This window comes from Coloeus monedula, assembly GCF_965178545.1.
Source record: "Coloeus monedula genome assembly, chromosome: 8".
NCBI lineage: Eukaryota > Metazoa > Chordata > Aves > Passeriformes > Corvidae > Coloeus > Coloeus monedula.
The window spans coordinates 33,087,451-33,107,119 of NC_138788.1; the positions used below are offsets into that span (position 1 = coordinate 33,087,451).

Consider the following 19,669-nt stretch of genomic DNA (forward strand, 5'->3'; position numbering starts at 1 on the left):
ACTGATCAAGCAATGAAATAAACACACTGGCATGTCTGCAAAGCTCACATCTCCCCAGCCTCTTCTCAAGCTGCCCAGTCCTTAGAATGTGACACGTGTTGACAACATTATCATGATCTCAAATAAAGGAAATTAATAACCCAGATTGGGAAACAGAGCTGTAGCCGGTGCAGGGATCACTAACATTCATCCCTGTGTGAAACTGTCTTTGTATGGATACAATTAAAACTATGGAACTGAAGGTATAATCACTATTTACATATTGCAAAGGCTGGAGAAGGACAAATGTTGTGCCCATCTTTGAGGAAGGCTGGAAGGACCATCTGAGGAAGCGCAGGCCACGTGATTATCCCAGTCCCTGGGGAAATCAGAGGAAGTCCTTTCAGAATGCGTTTTTGGGGACATACAGAAGACAACTGGGAACAGCCAGAATGGAATTACTGAGGGTAAACCATGCCTGGCTCACCTGCCTTCTATAATAAAGTATCTTTGTGGACAAGGGAAGGAGCACTGGATGTTCTTCCCCTTAACTTTAACAAGGCTTTCAACACTGTCTCACACAATATTCTTGCACCCAGCTCGGGATGCTACAGCCCACATAACAAAGGGGGCAGAAAAACTGGCTGGATGTCCAGGCTCAGCACCTTGGTCCATGGGCTGGACTGGAACCATCCTCCAGGCCCTGGAGGCAGCCACAGGCTGACACTGAAGTGGGAGTTCCAGCCCACACCCCTGGGACAGGGCTGCTGGCCAGAGGGATGGACAGGAGCCTGGTGAATTCAACAGGGAGCAGGGCAGGGGCTGCCCAGCCATGGAAGGAGCCCTTGCAGTGACACACTGGGGGCTCAAATGCCTCTGGGCCCTGGCAGGGGAAGAGGTGAGCACGAGCCAGCAGATCCCAGGCTGTTTGAGCTGGACACTGAACTGTTTGGGCCTGAATCCCAGCCTGTAGAAGGGAAGAGTATCCCCTTCAGCTCATCTCATCTTTCTTGTATGCTGTTTGGGGTTCCATTCCCCCCATACAAGGACATTGCCAAAGCTGATTGAGTTCAGCAGAGGGCCAACACAGTATTCAGGGGCTGGAGCACATGCCTGGGAAAAAAGTCTGAGGGGGACAGGGCTTGTTCAGCCTGAAAGAAGGAAGGGGTTTGGGGGAGACCTCACAGCAGCCAGCCATTTTCTACTAGGAAGCTACCTGGAAAATTCCAGCTTTCCACAGTAGTGCAGAGAGAGCAGAGAGACACAGGGTAGAAGCCAAGAGAGACTTAAACTTTCTGAGAACCACAAAAATGACCAGAGAGCTAAAGCACCTCCCAGTAAGGAAAGGCTGAGAACCTGGGGTTATTCAGCCTGGAGAATAGAAGGTGTCACAGAGCCCTAATTGTCGCCTTGCAATCCTTGGAAAGGGGCCTGTAAGAAGCATGGGAACAGATTTTCTGGCAATTTTGGTTTTTTTAAAACCAGTCAGATGTTGGTTTTAAACTGAAGGATGGTTGATTTAGATTTGATATAAGAGGTTTTCTAACAGTGAGGGTAGAAAACACTGGCAGAGGCTGTCCATGGAAAGGGTGGATGCCCCAGCTCTGGAAACATTCAAGCTCTGAGCAACGTGATCGAGTTGAAGATGTCCCTGCTCATTGCACTTGATGTTTGGACTGGATGACCTTTGAGGTCCCCATCAACCCAAACCATTCTGTGACTGTTTTCCAATCTGGAGCCAGTCAAACACTGGAAGAGGATTCCCAGTATAGTTGTGCAGTCCACAGTCTTGGAGGTCTTCAAAATCACACTGGAGAAACATGGTTCTAAGTGACACAGGAATTTCACAGCCAGCAGTGAAGCGAGCTCCTGGGTCCCTTTTGACAGCACAGATCTGAGACACAGAGTGCAAAGACAGCAGGAGGTGGCTGAAGAACAGCAGCACCCACTACTCCAGATCCAGTCAGCACTGTTACTGGATGTTCTCTAGTTCCAGACTTTATGGGACTGTATAAACAACAAAAAAACAGTATTTTTTTTTAATGCTTGGAAAACACTATTGCTCTGAAGGAGTCCTGTGACTCAACCAGCAATGAAATGAAAGGATCCAAAGACACAAAAATCAAGCCCTCAGAAGATGGCTCTGAGAACAAGTTTTTCCCAAGAAAACTACTGGCCCTGGATAACCCAGAAGAGGGCAGGAAAAGGACAAGAGGAGTATTACTTCTGTTCACACACCAGGTTTCTCAGGGAGAAACTATCCCAGGTGTTCTCACTTTCTCCTTCAGCTGGTACAGAATAGGTCTGAGAACAGAAAAGGGTTGTTCAACAGCTGTTCTTCATGAACACATGGTGCAGGACTCACTAAAAAGTCGACACTGCAGCAGCTAATTCCTTAAGTTGTTTATTTATCATTGAAGAAACACACAGCAGCAAGTTCTGTGTTGGCTTCAGTGTGACCAGATCATTCCTTGTTACTGCACCCCAGCTTTGAAGTCAACACAGCCATTACTACAGATCACTTTTTTGGAAAGGGAAAGAATTGACCCTGAAGACAAAGAATTGGAGGGGGAAATAGAACAATTTCTCCAAAACCACACATTTTAAATATGACAATATTTATAAATCCTTGAAAGGCATGAATTATCCAGTAATGGAAAAAGCAGTTATGATATTGGCAACAGAAAGTACATAGCCATATGCTTACCAAAACACTGAAATTGTAAAAGCTGCAAGTTTGATTTGTACACTGCAGCAGTGTGTACATTACTGGAACAATGACTGCAAAGTGGCCTCAGAGGCATTATGGATTCAAGTAAATCTACAGAAAATATCCCAGTGTAGCTAATCCACAATGTTTATTGTATTCAATTCAAATTTAAATAACTTACTGAATTTAGATAGTGATAAAGTATCTCAGAAACCGCTTGCCCTCCAAGATACCTATGTAAAAGAGGGCTTTTCTATTTTTTTGGCTAATTATGCAAATTCTTTTAGCTCTGCTTTTTCAATAATTCCACTGTGTGAACAGAGGCGTTTTCAAATTCATGTCCTGTGACAATAATATCCCATTCCAAACTAAGAAAGACTAAAAATAAAAAGGGCAGCCTGTTTTGGTGCAAGAGAGAAGCTGTACTGAAGACAGCTGTTGGGCTTGCTTCTTTTTATTTTAGCAACAAATGACCCATGAAATAAGCATCATTTGAAATTTCAGAAACTGGCATTCAATTTCCAACCTTCTGCTGTGAGTTTTGTGCATGATCAATCTATATGAGTAAGTAATTCATGCTTTCATGTTACCTCAAAACATTGGTTAAAGAATTCCAATTCAGAATGTTTATAAGCACAAATATAATCTGTGGATTCGATCAAATCAAAGCTAAAACATTGGTTAAACTCTGCGATTCCCACTTAACGTCGTACAGTGGTCCACCCTTCCTCATCTGTCTCGTTCTTAGTGCGGCGTACGGGCTCACGCTCCTTCTCTGTTTTCCAGGATCCTTTCTCCTTCTCCCCATCCCTTTCCCGCTCTTTGGATGCTGCTGGGGGAGCAGAAGCTGGAGGAGCAGCAGGAGCAGGGGCTGACCGCCGCACCGGTTCCCGTTCCTCCCCGCGCTCTTCCCTCCTGTCGTCAGCGCGTCGCCACGAGCTCGCTACGGCACAGGAAGAAATAAAAACAACTCAGTCGTGCTCCACCAGCAGCCTGCAAGAGTTCAAACAAACAGCCCCAACCCTGGCAGTGGGAGTTACTGATCCCCAGCCCTGCCAACAGGGAATACGATGACAACAGCCAAACACACGTTTTAATTTTATAGGTAAGAACAGCAGAACTACTCAAACCTCTTCTCAGATTTGGGATTGTGGTGAGCAAGCCCAGTGTCATCTTTAAAATGCATTAACTGCAGTAAGAATGTTCTACTGATGTACACAGTTTTAGGTTGTTGTCATTGCCAAAAATATATACCATTATTAGCAGAATTAGAACACAAAAGTGTCCCCTTAGAAATGACTGAACTCTGAAAACAGAAAAATCCTAACTTAAGAACACTTGTGGAAAATGTTTAGGTGTTTGCTGTTGTGAAATTGCTCTTCACTCTACTGGAATCAGAGGTAAAATGGTACTGAATTACATGACTCCACTGGTAACAGCATCTACCACCCTTTACTGTATGAAAAACAGTTCAATTCCACCAAAAAGAATGTTAAGAGTTCCATCCCACCTCTGTGTGAACAAAGCTGTGGCAGATGCCAAGAAGTCAAATACCAAAACTTCTTGATATATTAAAAAAAAATCTCCACACTGAGAACACTCTGCTTTTCTGTCAGCAGCAGTCCCTCATATGATCCCATGTTCTGTTCCAGGCTGCTCCCAAGTGCAGGAACACCCACATTTGGGGAAGAGACAAAATGAGATTCTGAACGTAAGAATCCAGAATTGGAAGATGTGGTGGTCCCTCCAGGCTAAATGGATTTCCTGTTACTGTATTTTTAGAACATAGCAAAGGATTAATAAATATACAAAATTAACACAGGTCTGTAATCAAAACAGGTCATTCATCAAAATTAATACCATTAATAGTGTGAAACCCATAAGGCCTCATTCAGAAGTATTTGCCTTACATTTTAATGGTTTTAAGGAAAGGGCCAGAAATTACTTTTCTGGGATGTCTGTCCTGATAATCTAAACACGAAGACTTCATACACCCAGAACACAATCCTATGAGAAGTGCATACTTGAAATGTTATCCTCCTACTGCAGATGTGAAATGCTACTAAGATGGAAAAGAACACAACTACGAATAGTTAAGACTCACTAAAGAATTCTCAATTACACCAAAGGTGCTTTTTATTATTTTGTTTATGGAAAAGCAGTTTAAATGCCTGAAAATATAACCTATTCCCATGTGACCCCCTCCCAGCACTGTCAGGAAGAGGGAGGCTCTATGCTGGATGGAGGACTTTAGGGACACTGAAATGAACCTACGCTCTTCCCGCTCGGATCGGAGGGGTGGCCCTCTCCTGAGGGGCGGCTCCCTGTCATCGCCACGTCGGTCTCTCATGTCACGACCACCTCTGTCCCACTCCTCACGACGACTTGAATCCCTCCAGCTGGAAGTTTCCTCAGCTGGCCCTCTCCTCCAACCGCCGTCATCCCTTTGGCCATGCAAAACATAAAACTAAATGTTAAGGTTTTTACCTTTGCTATGGAAAGGAGCGGTAATATATGACAACACAGATATTTACAGACCCAGTGGGTGTCTATTTAACATACTTCCAAAATTGGTTTTGTTTTTCTGGTGCCTAATATGGAATTCTCTTGATAACAGGATAAAAATAAAAATTTTAAAGCATTTTAAGCATTTTGAAATTCCTCCTGTACAGAGAAACAGATAACATCATCCTAAAAATAACAAACCAAAAAGGCCCAAAAATGCCCTTAATCCATTTGCTGCCCTAAAGTGCTTAGTTTCACACAAACCAATCCTTGTTCCTTTCACTCAGCAATTCCACATTATTTCTGTATCAGCAGGGCCCTTTTTTTTTTTTTTTTGCAGAAACATTCTAGAAGTACTTAAACAGAGAAGTCAGACCTGGGACGCCTGAAACGATCATCTCGATCAAAATCTCTCTCCCTGTCAAATTCCCGCTCCTTCTCATTTTCATCCCGATCTTTGTCTCGATCCCATTCACGGTCTCCTGAAGGTCTGGAGTCTCGGGGAGGGCCCCAGCTGTCCTCACGAGCCTTCTCTCGTTCTCTCCACCCCCCTGGAAGAAAGAAATGAGGAGTCAAAGGAATTTGTGACTGACCTCTTATCCCTCTTGTGGACAAAGAACCCTTTGCTTCTGTCACAGAAACCGGTTCTTCAAGTTTTGACCCAAGGATCCAACTCAAGGTGTCTGTAAGAAGTTTGCACATTGAGTGGGAACCACAGAGAAGACACTGTACAAGCTGCTAAACGTAAAGCCAGCAATGCACAGCTCCTGTCAGGGCTGCCAGAACAGTCCAGCAGAGCTGGTTGCACCCAGCAGTTTTCAGCCAGAAGCCACAAGGGTCTGGTGCAAAACAAATACAAGAAGAAGCAAAGGGTGTAGCTTACACAGCAGATTCCTTTGTGAAAATCTACAAGTGAGGAGATTTTAAGCAAGCAGATTTTTAAAGAAGTTACTGCTTTTTAAAGCACTACTTTAACATATGAGTGTTGTTACCATCCCCTTAACACAGTGCACCCTGAAATACTGCTCAGTTATTTATGAATGGGAGTTCTTTATTATGCAGCCTGCTTTGGCTTTAAATAGGAAAACTGGAGTGCAAGTTTTGATATTTATGGTAAGTTTTCTAAAGGTTTGGATTACAGAATTAGTGTCTATGAAAGTTGGTGTGGTGCCTGCCAATACGTAAGTGTAAAGAGCCAGGAAATCAAAATCATATCTAACATTTAAACGTCATCAACAGTTCTGAAAAGAATCAGAAACAGATCTAGACACCATCAATGACACTTAAGAATAGAAATAAAGAATACAAGAATAGTATAATTCAGTTTTTAAGAGACCTCAGGTCATCTAATCCAAACTCTGCTCTAAGCAGGACTTTCAGGAAGAGTTAAAAACAAAAAGGGAATGTTAATAACATTATCTCTGTACACATAGAAAGGACTTATCAAAAACAGACCCACTTGAATGAGGTATCAAAATCCTCCTTTAGAAGGAGATTAACTTCAGACACATAGAAGAGGTAGGGAAAGAGTCCAAGGTGTGCTAATCTAGTGAGAATGTTTCTCTCCCAGCAGAGCATTCAACTCGTATATTTTGGTTTGGCACACAGGGAAGTGACTGGTGTTAGTGTGTGACCTTTAGGTACTTCCAGACAAGCAATTTTTTGTAATTTAACCAAATTAAAAGGTTTAATTATACTAAGTAGAGGAATGTCCACATTAGCCAAATTAATCTAGATGTTTTCAGAGCTCATTCTCCCATCTCTGGCATCAAGTACATTACATCCATTATCTACAAGGTTAACACACACTTTGGAGGGAACGTTATTATATTACTGTATTTTACCTGGTTTACCAAATGGTCTCCAAGGACCTGGCCTTGAGTCTTCACCCCCACGCCACGGGCCTCTGTCATCATCTCTTCTGGAGAGCCTGTCATCGTCCGCATTCCGCCAGGGTCCCCTGTCGTCATCCCGCCGGGCCATCCTGTCGTCATCCAGCCCGCGCCGAGGCCCTCTGTCATCATCCAGCCCGCGCCGAGGCCCCCTGTCGTCATCTGCAGCCCGCCAGCTGCCCCTGTCGTCATCCAGCCCACGCCTGGGGGGCCTGTCCTCATCCAGAGCCCGGCGGGGTGGCCGGTCATCATCCAGCCCACGCCGGGGCCCTCTGTCGTCATCTGCCGCGCGCCAGCTGCCTCTGTCATCGTCCAAGCCGCGCCGGGGGGGCCTGTCGTCATCCAGGGCACGTCTGGGTGGTCTGTCGTCATCCAGGGCACGTCTGGGTGGTCTGTCATCATCCAGGGCACGTCTGGGAGGCCTGTCATCATCCAGGGCACGTCTGGGTGGTCTGTCATCATCCAGGGCACGTCTGGGGGGCCTGTCGTCATCCAGGGCACGTCTGGGAGGCCTGTCGTCATCTGCAGCTCGCCAGCTCCCTCTGTCATCATCCAAACCACGCCGGGGTGGCCTGTCCTCATCCAATCCACGTCTGGGGGGCCTGTCCTCTTCCCCTTCTCGCCTTGGAGGCCTGTCCTCATCCCCTTCCCGTCGAGGCGGCCTGTCCTCTGCTGACTCCAGAGGACGCTCCTTTTCATCTGCAGGACCACGCCGGGGCAGATCATCCCCTCGCCGAGGCAGATCGTCCCCTCGTCGGAAAGGTCTTTCATCATCTCTGGGATCTCCTCGACGCCAGTCTCTATAAAACCACAGGGAACGAGTGAGAAGTGGAAGGTGACATCCAGGAAAGCTTTAAATCAACAGTATCAAACCCCTCAAAGCCATTTCTGACTGCACCCACTTGGTGAGTGGTTCCAAACACAGTATGCAGTTTCAAAATACACCTTCTAATGCCCTTCATTGCTATGGGAAAGCAGTAGGTCACCGTCCCTACAGCTTCAGTAAAGACTAAGCAGTTCATCATCTCCTTCAAAATTACAGTTTGGACAGTCCCCTGTTGGTTATCTGCTGCAACACAACAGAGAAGAGGGTTGGCTTCTACACCAGGTGACAAACTTCAGTGAAGTCTGAAAGAATCAGTATTAAATAACGCCACAACCATCAGTTAAGTATGCCCCTTCTCCAAGCACATGCCACCCTTACACACCATTTAGTCTACTCTCTACAGGATTTTACACATACATTTAGACCATAAACCTTGTTTTTGTCACCAGATTAATTTATTTCAGGAAATTAACCTTCCTCAGCAATAATAAAAAAGAAACAAGGAATAGAACATCACAGAAATGTATTGGTACCTGCTTCCTGGCACAAGAAGAGAAGCTGCACTGGGGTTGAGTCTCATGGATTAAAAAAAAAACCCAAAACATAACAAAAAGAACACCCCAAGGTTTAGAGATCCACTATGCTACTAAAATGTAAACAAAACCCAGCAATGACTTGCTACAAAACAACAGATGTAGGACTTGAAGAGGTGAGAACAAAGAGATAACAGTTTGCGACAACTCAGAGTCTCAAGAATTTTGAGGAATTGTAAGCAGTGCATTTCCTGGGTTTGGAAGAATAAGGGAGAATGCAATTATCATTGATCTGTGAGGTAAAAACCAAGCCATGGAGATTGTTAATTTCCATTTAGAGTCAAATTGGATAATCTTCCCCTTTGAAAAATCTGATTATTTTGCCATAAAAGACATGTGGAAGATTGGTTATAATGTTTATCAGATGAACAAGTATTTAATTCATTCAGATACTGTTTCAGGGTCTTAGGATTTTTAAATCTATTTAAACTATTACTTTTAAACTACCACTACTCTAATCCTTTTCTAGAAAAGCTGAATGAGAAATGAGTAAGACAAGCTGTATCACTCTGTGTGGAAAAAAAAAATCCATTGACGCATACAAATAAGTGCATTAAACACTTCACAAAATCACAGAATGGTTTGGGTTGGAAGAGACCTTGAAGATCATCTCATTCCACCCCCTGCCACAGGCAGGGACACTTCCATTATCCCAGGTTGCTCCAAGACCCATCCAACCCAGCCTGGAACACTTCCAGGGATGGGGCAGCCACAACTTCGGCAATATGTGAGTAGTGAAAGGCTTCACCCAGGAGTTTCATCCAATTGTTAGATTCTGCAGTTCATGAGAAAAGTGGATCACTACCAGGAATGGCAACACAGCTTTTAAGGAAAGATGGAATTCCATTTTGTTTATCAAGAGATCACACCCTTCTAAAACATTGTAAGAAATTACTACAGAGAGAAAGAGTCAATTAATTTGCTTCCACTGGAGTCAGAGTGAGCAGTAATGGATTCAAACTGCTTACTGGAAATTAGGCTTAGACACTTATAAAAATCTATATACCTGCAAGGCTAATTAAGCAATAAAACATACTGCCAATTGGAACCAGCAGTGTTATCTCCATCAGCACAGGCTTTTAAGAACAACTAGATGTGCACCACCCGAAATATTTTTAGCTACAGCTCATCCTGATGTGGAGCAAAAAAATGGACAAATGTTAAAAATCTTGTTTTCTACAATTGTATAAACACTGTTCATTATTAATAAACATATCCAAAATAGATGTAAACAAGTGTGAATTTATTTTTATTTTTTAAATCCAAAGTAGCTTCAGAATATTCTTCCTTCAGAAATCTATTCCTCCCTGTTCAACACAGTTCTTCAGAGTTTAATATATGGCATGTTTTCTGCTCTGTGATTCACTCTTGGACTTGCATAGTTACTGTCAGTTTTCTAGATGGAAAATCTCAGAATTTCATCATCCAGGAAACCTGCATTTGCTTGTCATCCTTCCCCATTCTGTATTTATAGCACTGACACCAATGTTTGAGTGGGAGAGAAATTGTTAATTTAAAAAGGAATCCAAGTAAGCAAGTTGTTTATCACACACAGAAGGTGTCTGCTTGCCTTCACATATCTAAGCCAAATAAAACAGGAATGTTATCTGAGCATGGTTCCAAGATAAAACCTCTCTCATTCCGAGATTCTTACAAAGCAACTTTTTAATAGAAGGTAATTTTCGGAGATGTAAAGGCACAAGATAATTACTCAGGGCAGCTTTAGCAGCAGCAACAAAATGGGAGTCTCCATACTTTGATCCCAATATAACCGGGGCTAAGTAACCCCTGATTACCTCTCCACTGGTGCTCGACGCCACTCAGATTCCGGCTCACCACCTCTTCTCCAGGAGCTTTCAGACTCCCTGTCACCCCAACGAGATTCCTGCGTGTCAAAAGAAATTAGGAACATTCTCTCTGAATACTTTAAAATGAAGATATTCAACATATAATTTACTTTTGAGCATGTCATACCATTAAAAACCCACTTGTCTCACTGTAGAACACTAAACTATCAGGAGAGTTTGAGTAACTAAAGCGTGGTTTTAATTGACTTTATTGTTTCTGGAAGAGTTGAAACAATAATACGGTTCCCCTTGTGCCACATACTTTACCAGTAGGGTAGGATATATGCAAATACACTAAAAAGATTATGAACAAGTCTATGAACAATTGAACAACAGCTACAGTCAGCCATAGCCACTACCTGTTGACACAGCGGAGACGTTCTAACAGTTTCACTTTTCCTGGGATTTTATGAGAACAGGAATGAACTTAAGGAATTATTTGCTTTTGTGCTTTCTAATCTCCTCAGGAAATGTAACTGAATACACTGAAAGCTCTCTGTGGCAAGGACAGTTTTGTTCTCAATACCCAGAAGAGGTGAGGTATTAGTGATTCACAACGGTTGCAGGGCAAAGCAATAATCAATCTGCATTCTTTTAAAATGAAGTTAAAATGTCTCTCTCCATTGACAGACATACCATTTAAACAAATTTTTATGCCTTAATTCCACCACAAGAAACTAGTTAGCTAAACCATCTAAAACACCTGATTCACATAATCGCACAACCTCTTCATAAGAAGGGTATTCCAGTTTTAAACCCCTCTTTGAAAAGTGTTTTTATTTGCCGATATGGGTTAACCAAGATCTTGCATATCCACTGCTCTGTCTCCTTAAATGCTTTTGAAATGACCCCAAATAACAATGGTGAGAAAAGAACCCCAAAACTGCAAATGGAATTTCTGGGGTGGTGCAGGTATCTCTCTCAGAACCCGAGCCAGCTTTTCCACATAATCAAGTGCCCACAGATAGGAGACCTCTTATGTGAAAAATACCCATCATGATTACTTACCTGACGGACTATCAAAACAATTTATACAAGCTGGTAACTTATCTTCATGGCGTTACTCAATGAAATATGTATTAAACAAAGAGAAAAGCTGGAGGGGATGAAATTTAAAAGTACTTCTCTTGAATGGCAAGTTCTGAAAAAGTGGGAGTGTAGAAGGTTTATGGTACTTATTTACATTCTTTTAAACAATTAAACATTCCCAAGGAACTTTTGTTTTGTTTCCTATTGGACTGGAATAACGAATTCTCCCAATCCACGTTATATTTGTTAACAGAAAGTTGCACACACCTCTTGGTTTTATGTTATTGCATATTTCTTATAAAATATAAAACTGCACTTTCATGTTTAATCTGGGGGGGATTTTCCTTGAATATCTACTTGAATTCCTGACTTTTGCATGAGTCACTGCACTTGCTCCCAATAGTTTTCTTTCTATGTTAAAGAAAATTTTGTCCAATATTCATTTCAGTCTTTATTAATTTAGTTTTTAAACAGCTTGGAGATCTTAGTAGTTTCTTTACTTTACTCTATTGCTAAACTAGAGATTCCAGATCCTGATAGTGAGCTGAAACTAAGTGACAGTAATTTAACTATTAAATTATCCACTCACACTACAACTTCACAAAAAATAAACCTATGATTTTGCAGTGCTAACACCTTCTTTCAAATCTACAGAAGAAGGAGCAGTCAGAAAGAAACAAACCTGCAGGTATTACCCACCTTCCTTGAAAATGGGTCATCCAGACCTCTCCTTTCTTCTTCTCGACGGCGCTCTCTTTCCTCTATCTCCATTTCTCTTTGACGTTTTTTCTTCTCCAGCTCCTCCAGTTTTTTGACTCGCTCCTGGTACTCTCGCTGCTCCTGCTCGCGTTTCTCGCGCTCGATGCGCTCTTTCTCCTCACGCTCTGCACAGTTGGAAACACACAGAGACCTTATTACCAACACAAATTCCACTGCTTTGCTGTATCCACAGAAGGGTTACACAATACAATCTCTCCCCTTTGACTCTATAAAAAATAAACACAAAAAAATACAAGCATTTCATATGATGTCTTTAGCTAACCACAGATCCTGTTTTCTGGAAGTCTCCTAAATCAAAAGCAGTAAGAAAAGGAACTCTGATACATCCATTAATGAGATATCTTGAACAGTTAGCAAGAAAGAAAAAGGTCCAATACCTGTATGTTAATTCAATGTACACACCATAACTACCTCAAACATGGTAGAGGGTCCCTTCCTTAGGAAAGACCAAACAAAAAAATCAGCTAAGAGTGTCAGAAATTTCGATATTCATGACTGCTTCCATTTTTGTTTTTTAAATACTGCATTATTATGAACTCTCATACATAAAATCTTCATCCTCCAATTGACAAATAGGGCAGAAATTCCTCCTACAGGATGCCAACCACCTCTTCTCTTCTAAAGCCCTGAAACGGGCTATATGGGCTACCAGACAAAGTAATTCACAAAGAAAGGTGTGTGAGTCGTTTACAGTTCTGGAGTTCTTGATCTGACACCACTGTTCCCTTTCTTTTCTCTTTAAGATGCGCACAAACAAGTGGCCAGAACTCAAAACTAAAGGCTAAAATCTAAGACTCAATTTTTCATTAGCCTCCCTTACTTCATCTCTTTCACCCATGTCTAGGCGCTACAAAGCTTTACCTTCCTGTCTATGCTGCACAGGTAAGCAAGGAAGGTGCGACAACTGGAAGTTGAAAAGACTTCCTCCAAACTCATGAAGCAGGAAAACCAGACATTAGCTGTGTTACACAAATGGAATGGCTCGAGGATGCAAAGGATAAAAGAGTCACATTCTCAATCTCACCTTTGAGCAGCTGCTCCTCCCGTAGCCTTTGCTCCTCTTCCTCCTTCTCCCTGTAGTAAGTGATGCGTCTCTCCTCTTTGCGCTGCTTCTTGCGTTCCTCCAGACGGTTCCGCCTCTCCTCTGCCAACCGCTCCTGGAACTGCTTGAGTTTATCCTGAAATACCAACAAGACAGCTCAGAACACCACAGCTGTAACGTCTATGAGCTGAGCAGTTACACAAATTGTTAAATAAAGCTATACAGAAACTCGAAACAAGTGCAACATATTAATTTTGCTCCACTGAAAAATGACCTGTTCACCATTTCCATCTCTTCTGCAATTAATTTTGTGTTAGACAATACCCTCCAATTTAGAAAAAAGACAATTAAATCATCATGCACAATATTAGCCTTTTATCTGCTTTTTTGGAAAAGGGATTGCTTAACTAGTAATTTATCTGTACTTAAAATATATTACCCAAAATTATCCCTATTATTGCAAAGAATCATATGCAGTTACTAATTTATATTAACACCTCTTCTGCCTTTTTTTTGGTAAAGCCAGTTTTTACTGCAACAAAGCCAAACAGTCTCAGGAAATGAAAAATTTTAAAATGTACAGCAAGAAACAAAGGCACAGTTCTTTCCCTGACCTTGTGGTCTGATTCATTTTTAAATTTTGGAAACACAAAACACAGCTCGAACAAACAAATACTTGAACTGTCAAAATAATTCCCAGATTCAAACATAACGGTAATAAAAAAGAGACAAGTATTTCCACCTATTTTTCAGCTTCAGTATGATTGTCAGTATTTACTCCATCACCACAGTAAGTTCAAGGACTTCTGCAGACACAGCTGCCTGCCTATGACACCCAGTGATCCCTTACCAAGAGTATTGAAATCAACAATTTACCCCTCCTTTATTTTTCATATAAGCTAGTCCAGAAATTGTCAAAAATTTAAAGTGATAATACCCTAGGAATGGGTGCAAGAAATTTAATTTAAAAGTCAAAGCAGAAAATAAGCAATTCCACACTTCTGAACCATTTTAAATACTAGTTTGTTTCCAGTTTAATGAAGAATCCCTGGGTCTCAGTTTTAGTTCCTCACTTTAGGGCTGTACTTTGTTAACAATGCCTTGTCTCATTACCTCATAAACTGTTCGCCGTGATGCTTTGAGCCTGGCTTCAAATAAATCTCTATCCTCCAACATCCTGGAGAGTCTGCTCTTGTGCTCAAGGGCTTTCTCACGCTCCAGCTGCAGGGTGGTGATCTGAAAATAGAAAATATAAAAGTATAACTTCACTATACCTTTGGATTCAATCTACCCCAGCCACTAGAAAGAGGAATTCTCTCTTCCTCTTTCGGAGCAAAGACAGAAGAAATTGCTGTCCACTAGAACAATGAAATCACAAAGCTAACATTTCAATCTTCCTTTCTTTTTTGAAAAGAGCTGGGGAAAAAAAACCAAACAGTGCAAAACACACTATTTTTCATGCATTACTAATGCACTTTATCAACTCAACAAAAAATTCTTACCCTTTCTTCTTCCTGTTGCTCCCATAGCTCCATATCATGCACTCTTTGCTCCTCATAGGCAGTCTTTATCAGAGGAATTTCTTCCAAGCGTTTTGCTCTTTCAAAATAGTCAATCTGAGTAAAGATAACACATCTTTTAGAATGACATAATGCACATAAACCCCTGCTTTCTGGAGAATCCTGCAATATATATAACAACCACACTGGACCATCAAAGGTCAACCCAACCAAGAACCTGCCTCTACCACTGGCAACTAAGTGCACTCCCAGGCACAGATGCAGGAATAGAGACAGGCACATCACAATACTCTCTTCAGCATCACCCATTTTCAGCTCCCAGCATTTTCTGTGTTGGAAGTATTTTTATATTTTAAACATCAGTGGATTTTCTCTCTTGTCCTTCTGAACTCAAAGCTTTTCATATACAACAATGTACTTTGGAAAGAACTCCTGCATGTCTGTGGCTCACAGCATGAAGATCCAACTTCTACCTACGAACAGTTCTGAACACAGCTCCTGCTGGCTTCATTTGATGCTTCTCACTCCACTACCCGTTGCAGGCAGTGCAAGAACAACTGCTCCCACCATCAGCTCTTACAACAGGTACACTCTTACAGACTGGTACCACATCCTCTCTCTAGAAATCTGTCAGACAGAGGGGTACAATTTTACAAAGACATTTCTCCCACGGAAGCCAATCCGCATCATTGACAATTCTTGTTGGCCTCCTGTCAAACTTCCAGCTCAGCTGCATCCTTTTAGACATAAAAAACCAGAGCTGCAGACAGTGCTCAAAATGCAGAAGAACCAAGTTCTCACTGCTGGCAAAGAATGTTAAGTTTGGAGCCCATCATTTAATATGCAAAGCCAAAGACTGGGAGATTCTTTTCCCTGCCTTCCCTATATAAAGTTTTTACAGCTATCTAACCAGAACATAATTCAAAGGCCTTCTTTTGTCACACTACTAAGTTGGGGTTTTTTGTGAAGAACTTTGTAAAAAGCTTTTTTGGAATTCCAACTTAGTTACATCCATCAGATCAGCCTTACAAATATGGTTGCTTTGACAGCTTCAGAGAACTCCAAGAGGAAGCCCTTGCTAACATTCCTTTTATAGAAGCTGCACTGACTTTTCCAGGTAGATCATATTCACTCAGGTGACCATTAATTCTATTGTTTAATGTATTTTCTGCTCCTCTGTCCAGTATAAGCAACAGCTTTACAGGCCCGCAGTGTCAAAGATTCTCACTGGAATCCTTTTAACTAACTTGCGACTTTCTACTTGCCATTTTTCTTCAAACGAGTTTTAAGTGACCCAAGTCACCAACTGTACCATAAAACCCCTGTTTCATTCCTGAATACGGCAGGAAGTCCTGGGTGAGTTTCACCTTGCCCAGGTCATGTGTTTCTATTTATGTCACATTTCTCACACTTTTATAGCTACCCATGTTTCAGACAGATCCTTTTCTGCCATCTAGGAGGGCTCTAGCAGTGAGGTTTCCTCTGTTTCAGTGAGGACTAACACAATTAATTTAGCATCTCTGTAATGGTCTCACATCTAAACATTTAACCTATTCTGAAAATTTTTTAATTACAAGTCTTCCCAACTACGACTCAGTTCACATCCAGCTTAAGGGTCCTTTTTCAAATCAACTCCATTATTTAGAACGATTTTTGCACCGAAAACGGAGACCCAACTGGTATATAACACATTTACCTTTCCTTAGTATCAAACAATAACACCTCCAACGTTATATATATATGTGTGTATGCACATATACATATCAACACAGGAGATCACATTCACTAAAAAATTGTATTGACATTTGTACCCTTCCTGCTTTGTACCTTTTTCTCCTGATTCTTCAGTCGTTCCTGCAGTTCCTTCTTTTCTTTTTCCAGCTGTTCCACTTGTTTAGCCATAATAAAGTCAGGATCCAATTCCTCAAGATCCTACAACCAAGTAAAGTTATCAATATAAAAGGGAGAAGAAAGTCCCACAAAAGGTAGTCTTTACTCCCCCAGGTCAAAAAGGTCCCATCCAAACCCAGAACTGAAGTTTACTTACACAGTCTCATTTCTAAGAGACTGTTCGTAAGACCAATTGCAGGACAAACCCAGGAAATTCAGGTAGCCCAGCAATGTAACACTGAAAGCATAACAAAATAACTTCCCACTGCAACAATAAATCACCTACCTCAATATCAATATCTTTAAATGCTTTGGCTCCCAGTTCAGTCTTCTTAATCTGCTCCAAGCGCTCCCGAACAGTTTTCTTTTTGATCTGCTCATGCTCCTGCAGGATCCGCTCCTTCTCCCTCTCCTTTGCCTCCTGGCGCAGCCTCTCTTCCTCAGCTTTCCGGACTTTTTGCAGTTCTGCTTCCCGTTGTTCCAGCTCTTCCTTTTCACGCTGGATATTCAGACTTTCCAGGCGCTCCTTTCTCTCCTCTATGGTTTGACGGCGTGCAAGGATACGCTGATGCTCCTTCCTGGAATTTTTCAGGAAGGCGGTGACTGCCAGCTGATGTTGCTCTTCCTTCTCTTGCTGGATTTAAATTAAGAATAAGACGATGTAAACAGCCCCTCTTTAAAAAGGAAGAAAGCAAAGCAAATGCTTTTCAAGGAAAACGCAAAGTTAATTCTATTCTGCAAACTTGCCAACTGAGTGGAATTACAACTGTGATGGCAAATCTAATCACTCATCCAAGTGGCACCTGAGGTAGCACCAACTGCCTAGAATCACGTGCACATGGAGAAAGTTGTCTGTAAAAGACAGCATTCTGCAACATGGCTTAGGTACGACAGTTTGACGTTTTTCTGTCCAAAAATACTGCACACCCAGATGTTATTGATATTGAAATCTTTAACTGCAATGGGTGTGTGGGTTGTTTTTCTCTGTATTTGTTTGCAAGCGCATCACCACATGTATTGTATTTCACCAAAGCTGTTTTGTTCTTTTAAAGCTTTGTTATTTTCCAAATACACTAATAAAAGGGAAAAGTACCCTAATTGACACAAAGCACTATCTGTGAGATGGTAAAAAAAGTAAGTCAACAATTTAAACATTGTCTTTAAAACCATTTTCATTACCTTATAAAAAGCACTAGGCTTCTACACATCAGAACACAGACTGTTCTTTAAGCAGCCTTCCCACCCCCCAGCACTCCCCAGAGCACCCCCACAGTTCTTTATGGACATTCATGCTGTACACTTGAGGAGGTGTCACTGTGCCAGCTCAGGGAGCTGCCCATTTCCATGAGTCCAGCCGAACACTGCAGCCCAGTCAGCTCCCCACACTCCCCCAGCCATGCTGCTCCTGAAATGTGAGCACCCTCAGGGATATTTTTAGTAACCTCTCACTTCTAGGGCATTCAATAAAAACACTGAAACATCCACTTTGCTGCAGATCTGCACACATTTAAAGATAAATAGAGGTACCGGAAACACGAAAGTAAAAAGCTTTAGACAAATTTAATGATTTTGTGAATTATAACGAATGTGACAAATTAAAAGCTTTTAAGCACCTGACAAAAGCGGAAAGTTTTCACCTGAATAGTGAAGGAAAAAAGGGTATCAGCTTGTTCTGTAGCTTTTCTAACCCCACAGATTAATATTAACCTTGATACTGTTCTCCAATTTTACAAGTGCAATGGCCACTACTGAGTTAAATGAGAAGGATTTATGTCTTGTTCAGCTACTAACTGTACTAACATGTCAAGTGCAAGACTAATTGCCATTTCTATCCATGAATGTACAGTTAAAGCATATTTTTTCTTTCAAAATGACAATCTAATACAATTCACTAATCAAATTTTTTTGAAGGAAAAATTTACATAGAAATATTTTTACCTTAAACACTATAAAACAACCAATACGTGTTCAACACAAGGAAGTGAGCATTAGGTATCATGATAGAGTTCTATTTTTTGCTTTTATATCTAAAGAATATTACTTAGTATTTCAACATGTAAAAAGAATCTAACATGGACATCTTGCCATCAGCCTTTTTTCCATATGGAAAAAATATGTGATATGTTTGCTACGAAATCTTTCATAAACATAAAAGAAATGAAAATTTACCACTGCTCTAGTAAGAAGTGAAGGTTTAACTTGCCACAACCAAAGCATGCTGGAAATCTGAGACTGATTTATACCTTGCTGCTACAGAACTCTGGAAAACCTGAAATGTGAGTCTGACCTTGAAGCCAAAAGCCCCAGGGAGGAGGAAAGGAAGTGACAAAGACAGGTCAGTTTTTGAGCTGTGGGGTGTTTTGTTCTATAAAGCTACATTCCAGGTTTTTCACAACAGCAGTTTCTCCAGGAAGAATAAATGAAGCAGGCTCTTGGATTTTTAAAGACACACGCAAAATTTTAAAAAAATCCTAGTTCTGTAGGCTCATGTATAGAGCTATTACTTGCTATATCCTAAGCCTGATATTTTCAAGACCGGAAACTTTAAATTCAGGCCTCTTGTGTATATTTTGCCATGATTTTAGTTATGACCAAACACTAACTAGCTGAGTGCTTTTAAGAATGACTTCTTTACAACCACAAAAACCTGACTACCACTAAGCTGAAAAAAAAAGGAAGTAAAATGTACATCTAATCTGAGAAAACACATTCATTAAAATATAAGCCTTGTCAACATTTTCATAAAACTTTAAATGACTTACCATTAAGTGAGGAGGCTTAATGACTGCAAGAGCCTTAGCCAGAGCTGAGGACATGGCAGTCAGTTGGTTTCTGATCTGCTCAGAAGGCATGCTCTGCAGCTGAGGGCCCAGTGGAGCATCCTCTCTAGTACAGTAATTCAAATCTGAACCAAAACTCAGTGTCCGGGTCGTGTGATCAAGGCGAACCTTTGCAAAAATAGAAAAAAAGGAAGAAAAAGGACTGTACTGTTTATTGAACAATTTCTCTGTTGCTCTGCCTATGACCACCATGAGTCAACAGAAGCTCCAAGCAGA

The 19,669-nt window shown here is 41.4% G+C and overlaps 1 protein-coding gene across 1 annotated transcript in view; it reads right to left on the reverse strand.

Moving 5' to 3' along the window:
• Positions 1-2,388: 2,388 nt before the first annotated feature.
• The window catches only part of EIF3A (eukaryotic translation initiation factor 3 subunit A), a 29,276-nt gene continuing 11,995 nt past the window's right edge, over positions 2,389-19,669 (reverse strand). Inside the window, exons 11-22 of the mRNA XM_082286070.1 lie at positions 19,376-19,561; positions 16,900-17,247; positions 16,551-16,655; positions 14,706-14,819; positions 14,317-14,439; positions 13,186-13,339; positions 12,081-12,265; positions 10,302-10,390; positions 7,039-7,886; positions 5,571-5,745; positions 4,964-5,133; positions 2,389-3,632 (exon numbers count right to left, since the gene is read on the reverse strand). Of these exons, the coding sequence (XP_082142196.1) occupies positions 3,391-3,632; positions 4,964-5,133; positions 5,571-5,745; positions 7,039-7,886; positions 10,302-10,390; positions 12,081-12,265; positions 13,186-13,339; positions 14,317-14,439; positions 14,706-14,819; positions 16,551-16,655; positions 16,900-17,247; positions 19,376-19,561 (2,739 nt within the window). The 3' untranslated portion in view covers positions 2,389-3,390. The remainder of the gene's footprint in view (positions 3,633-4,963; positions 5,134-5,570; positions 5,746-7,038; positions 7,887-10,301; positions 10,391-12,080; positions 12,266-13,185; positions 13,340-14,316; positions 14,440-14,705; positions 14,820-16,550; positions 16,656-16,899; positions 17,248-19,375; positions 19,562-19,669) is intronic.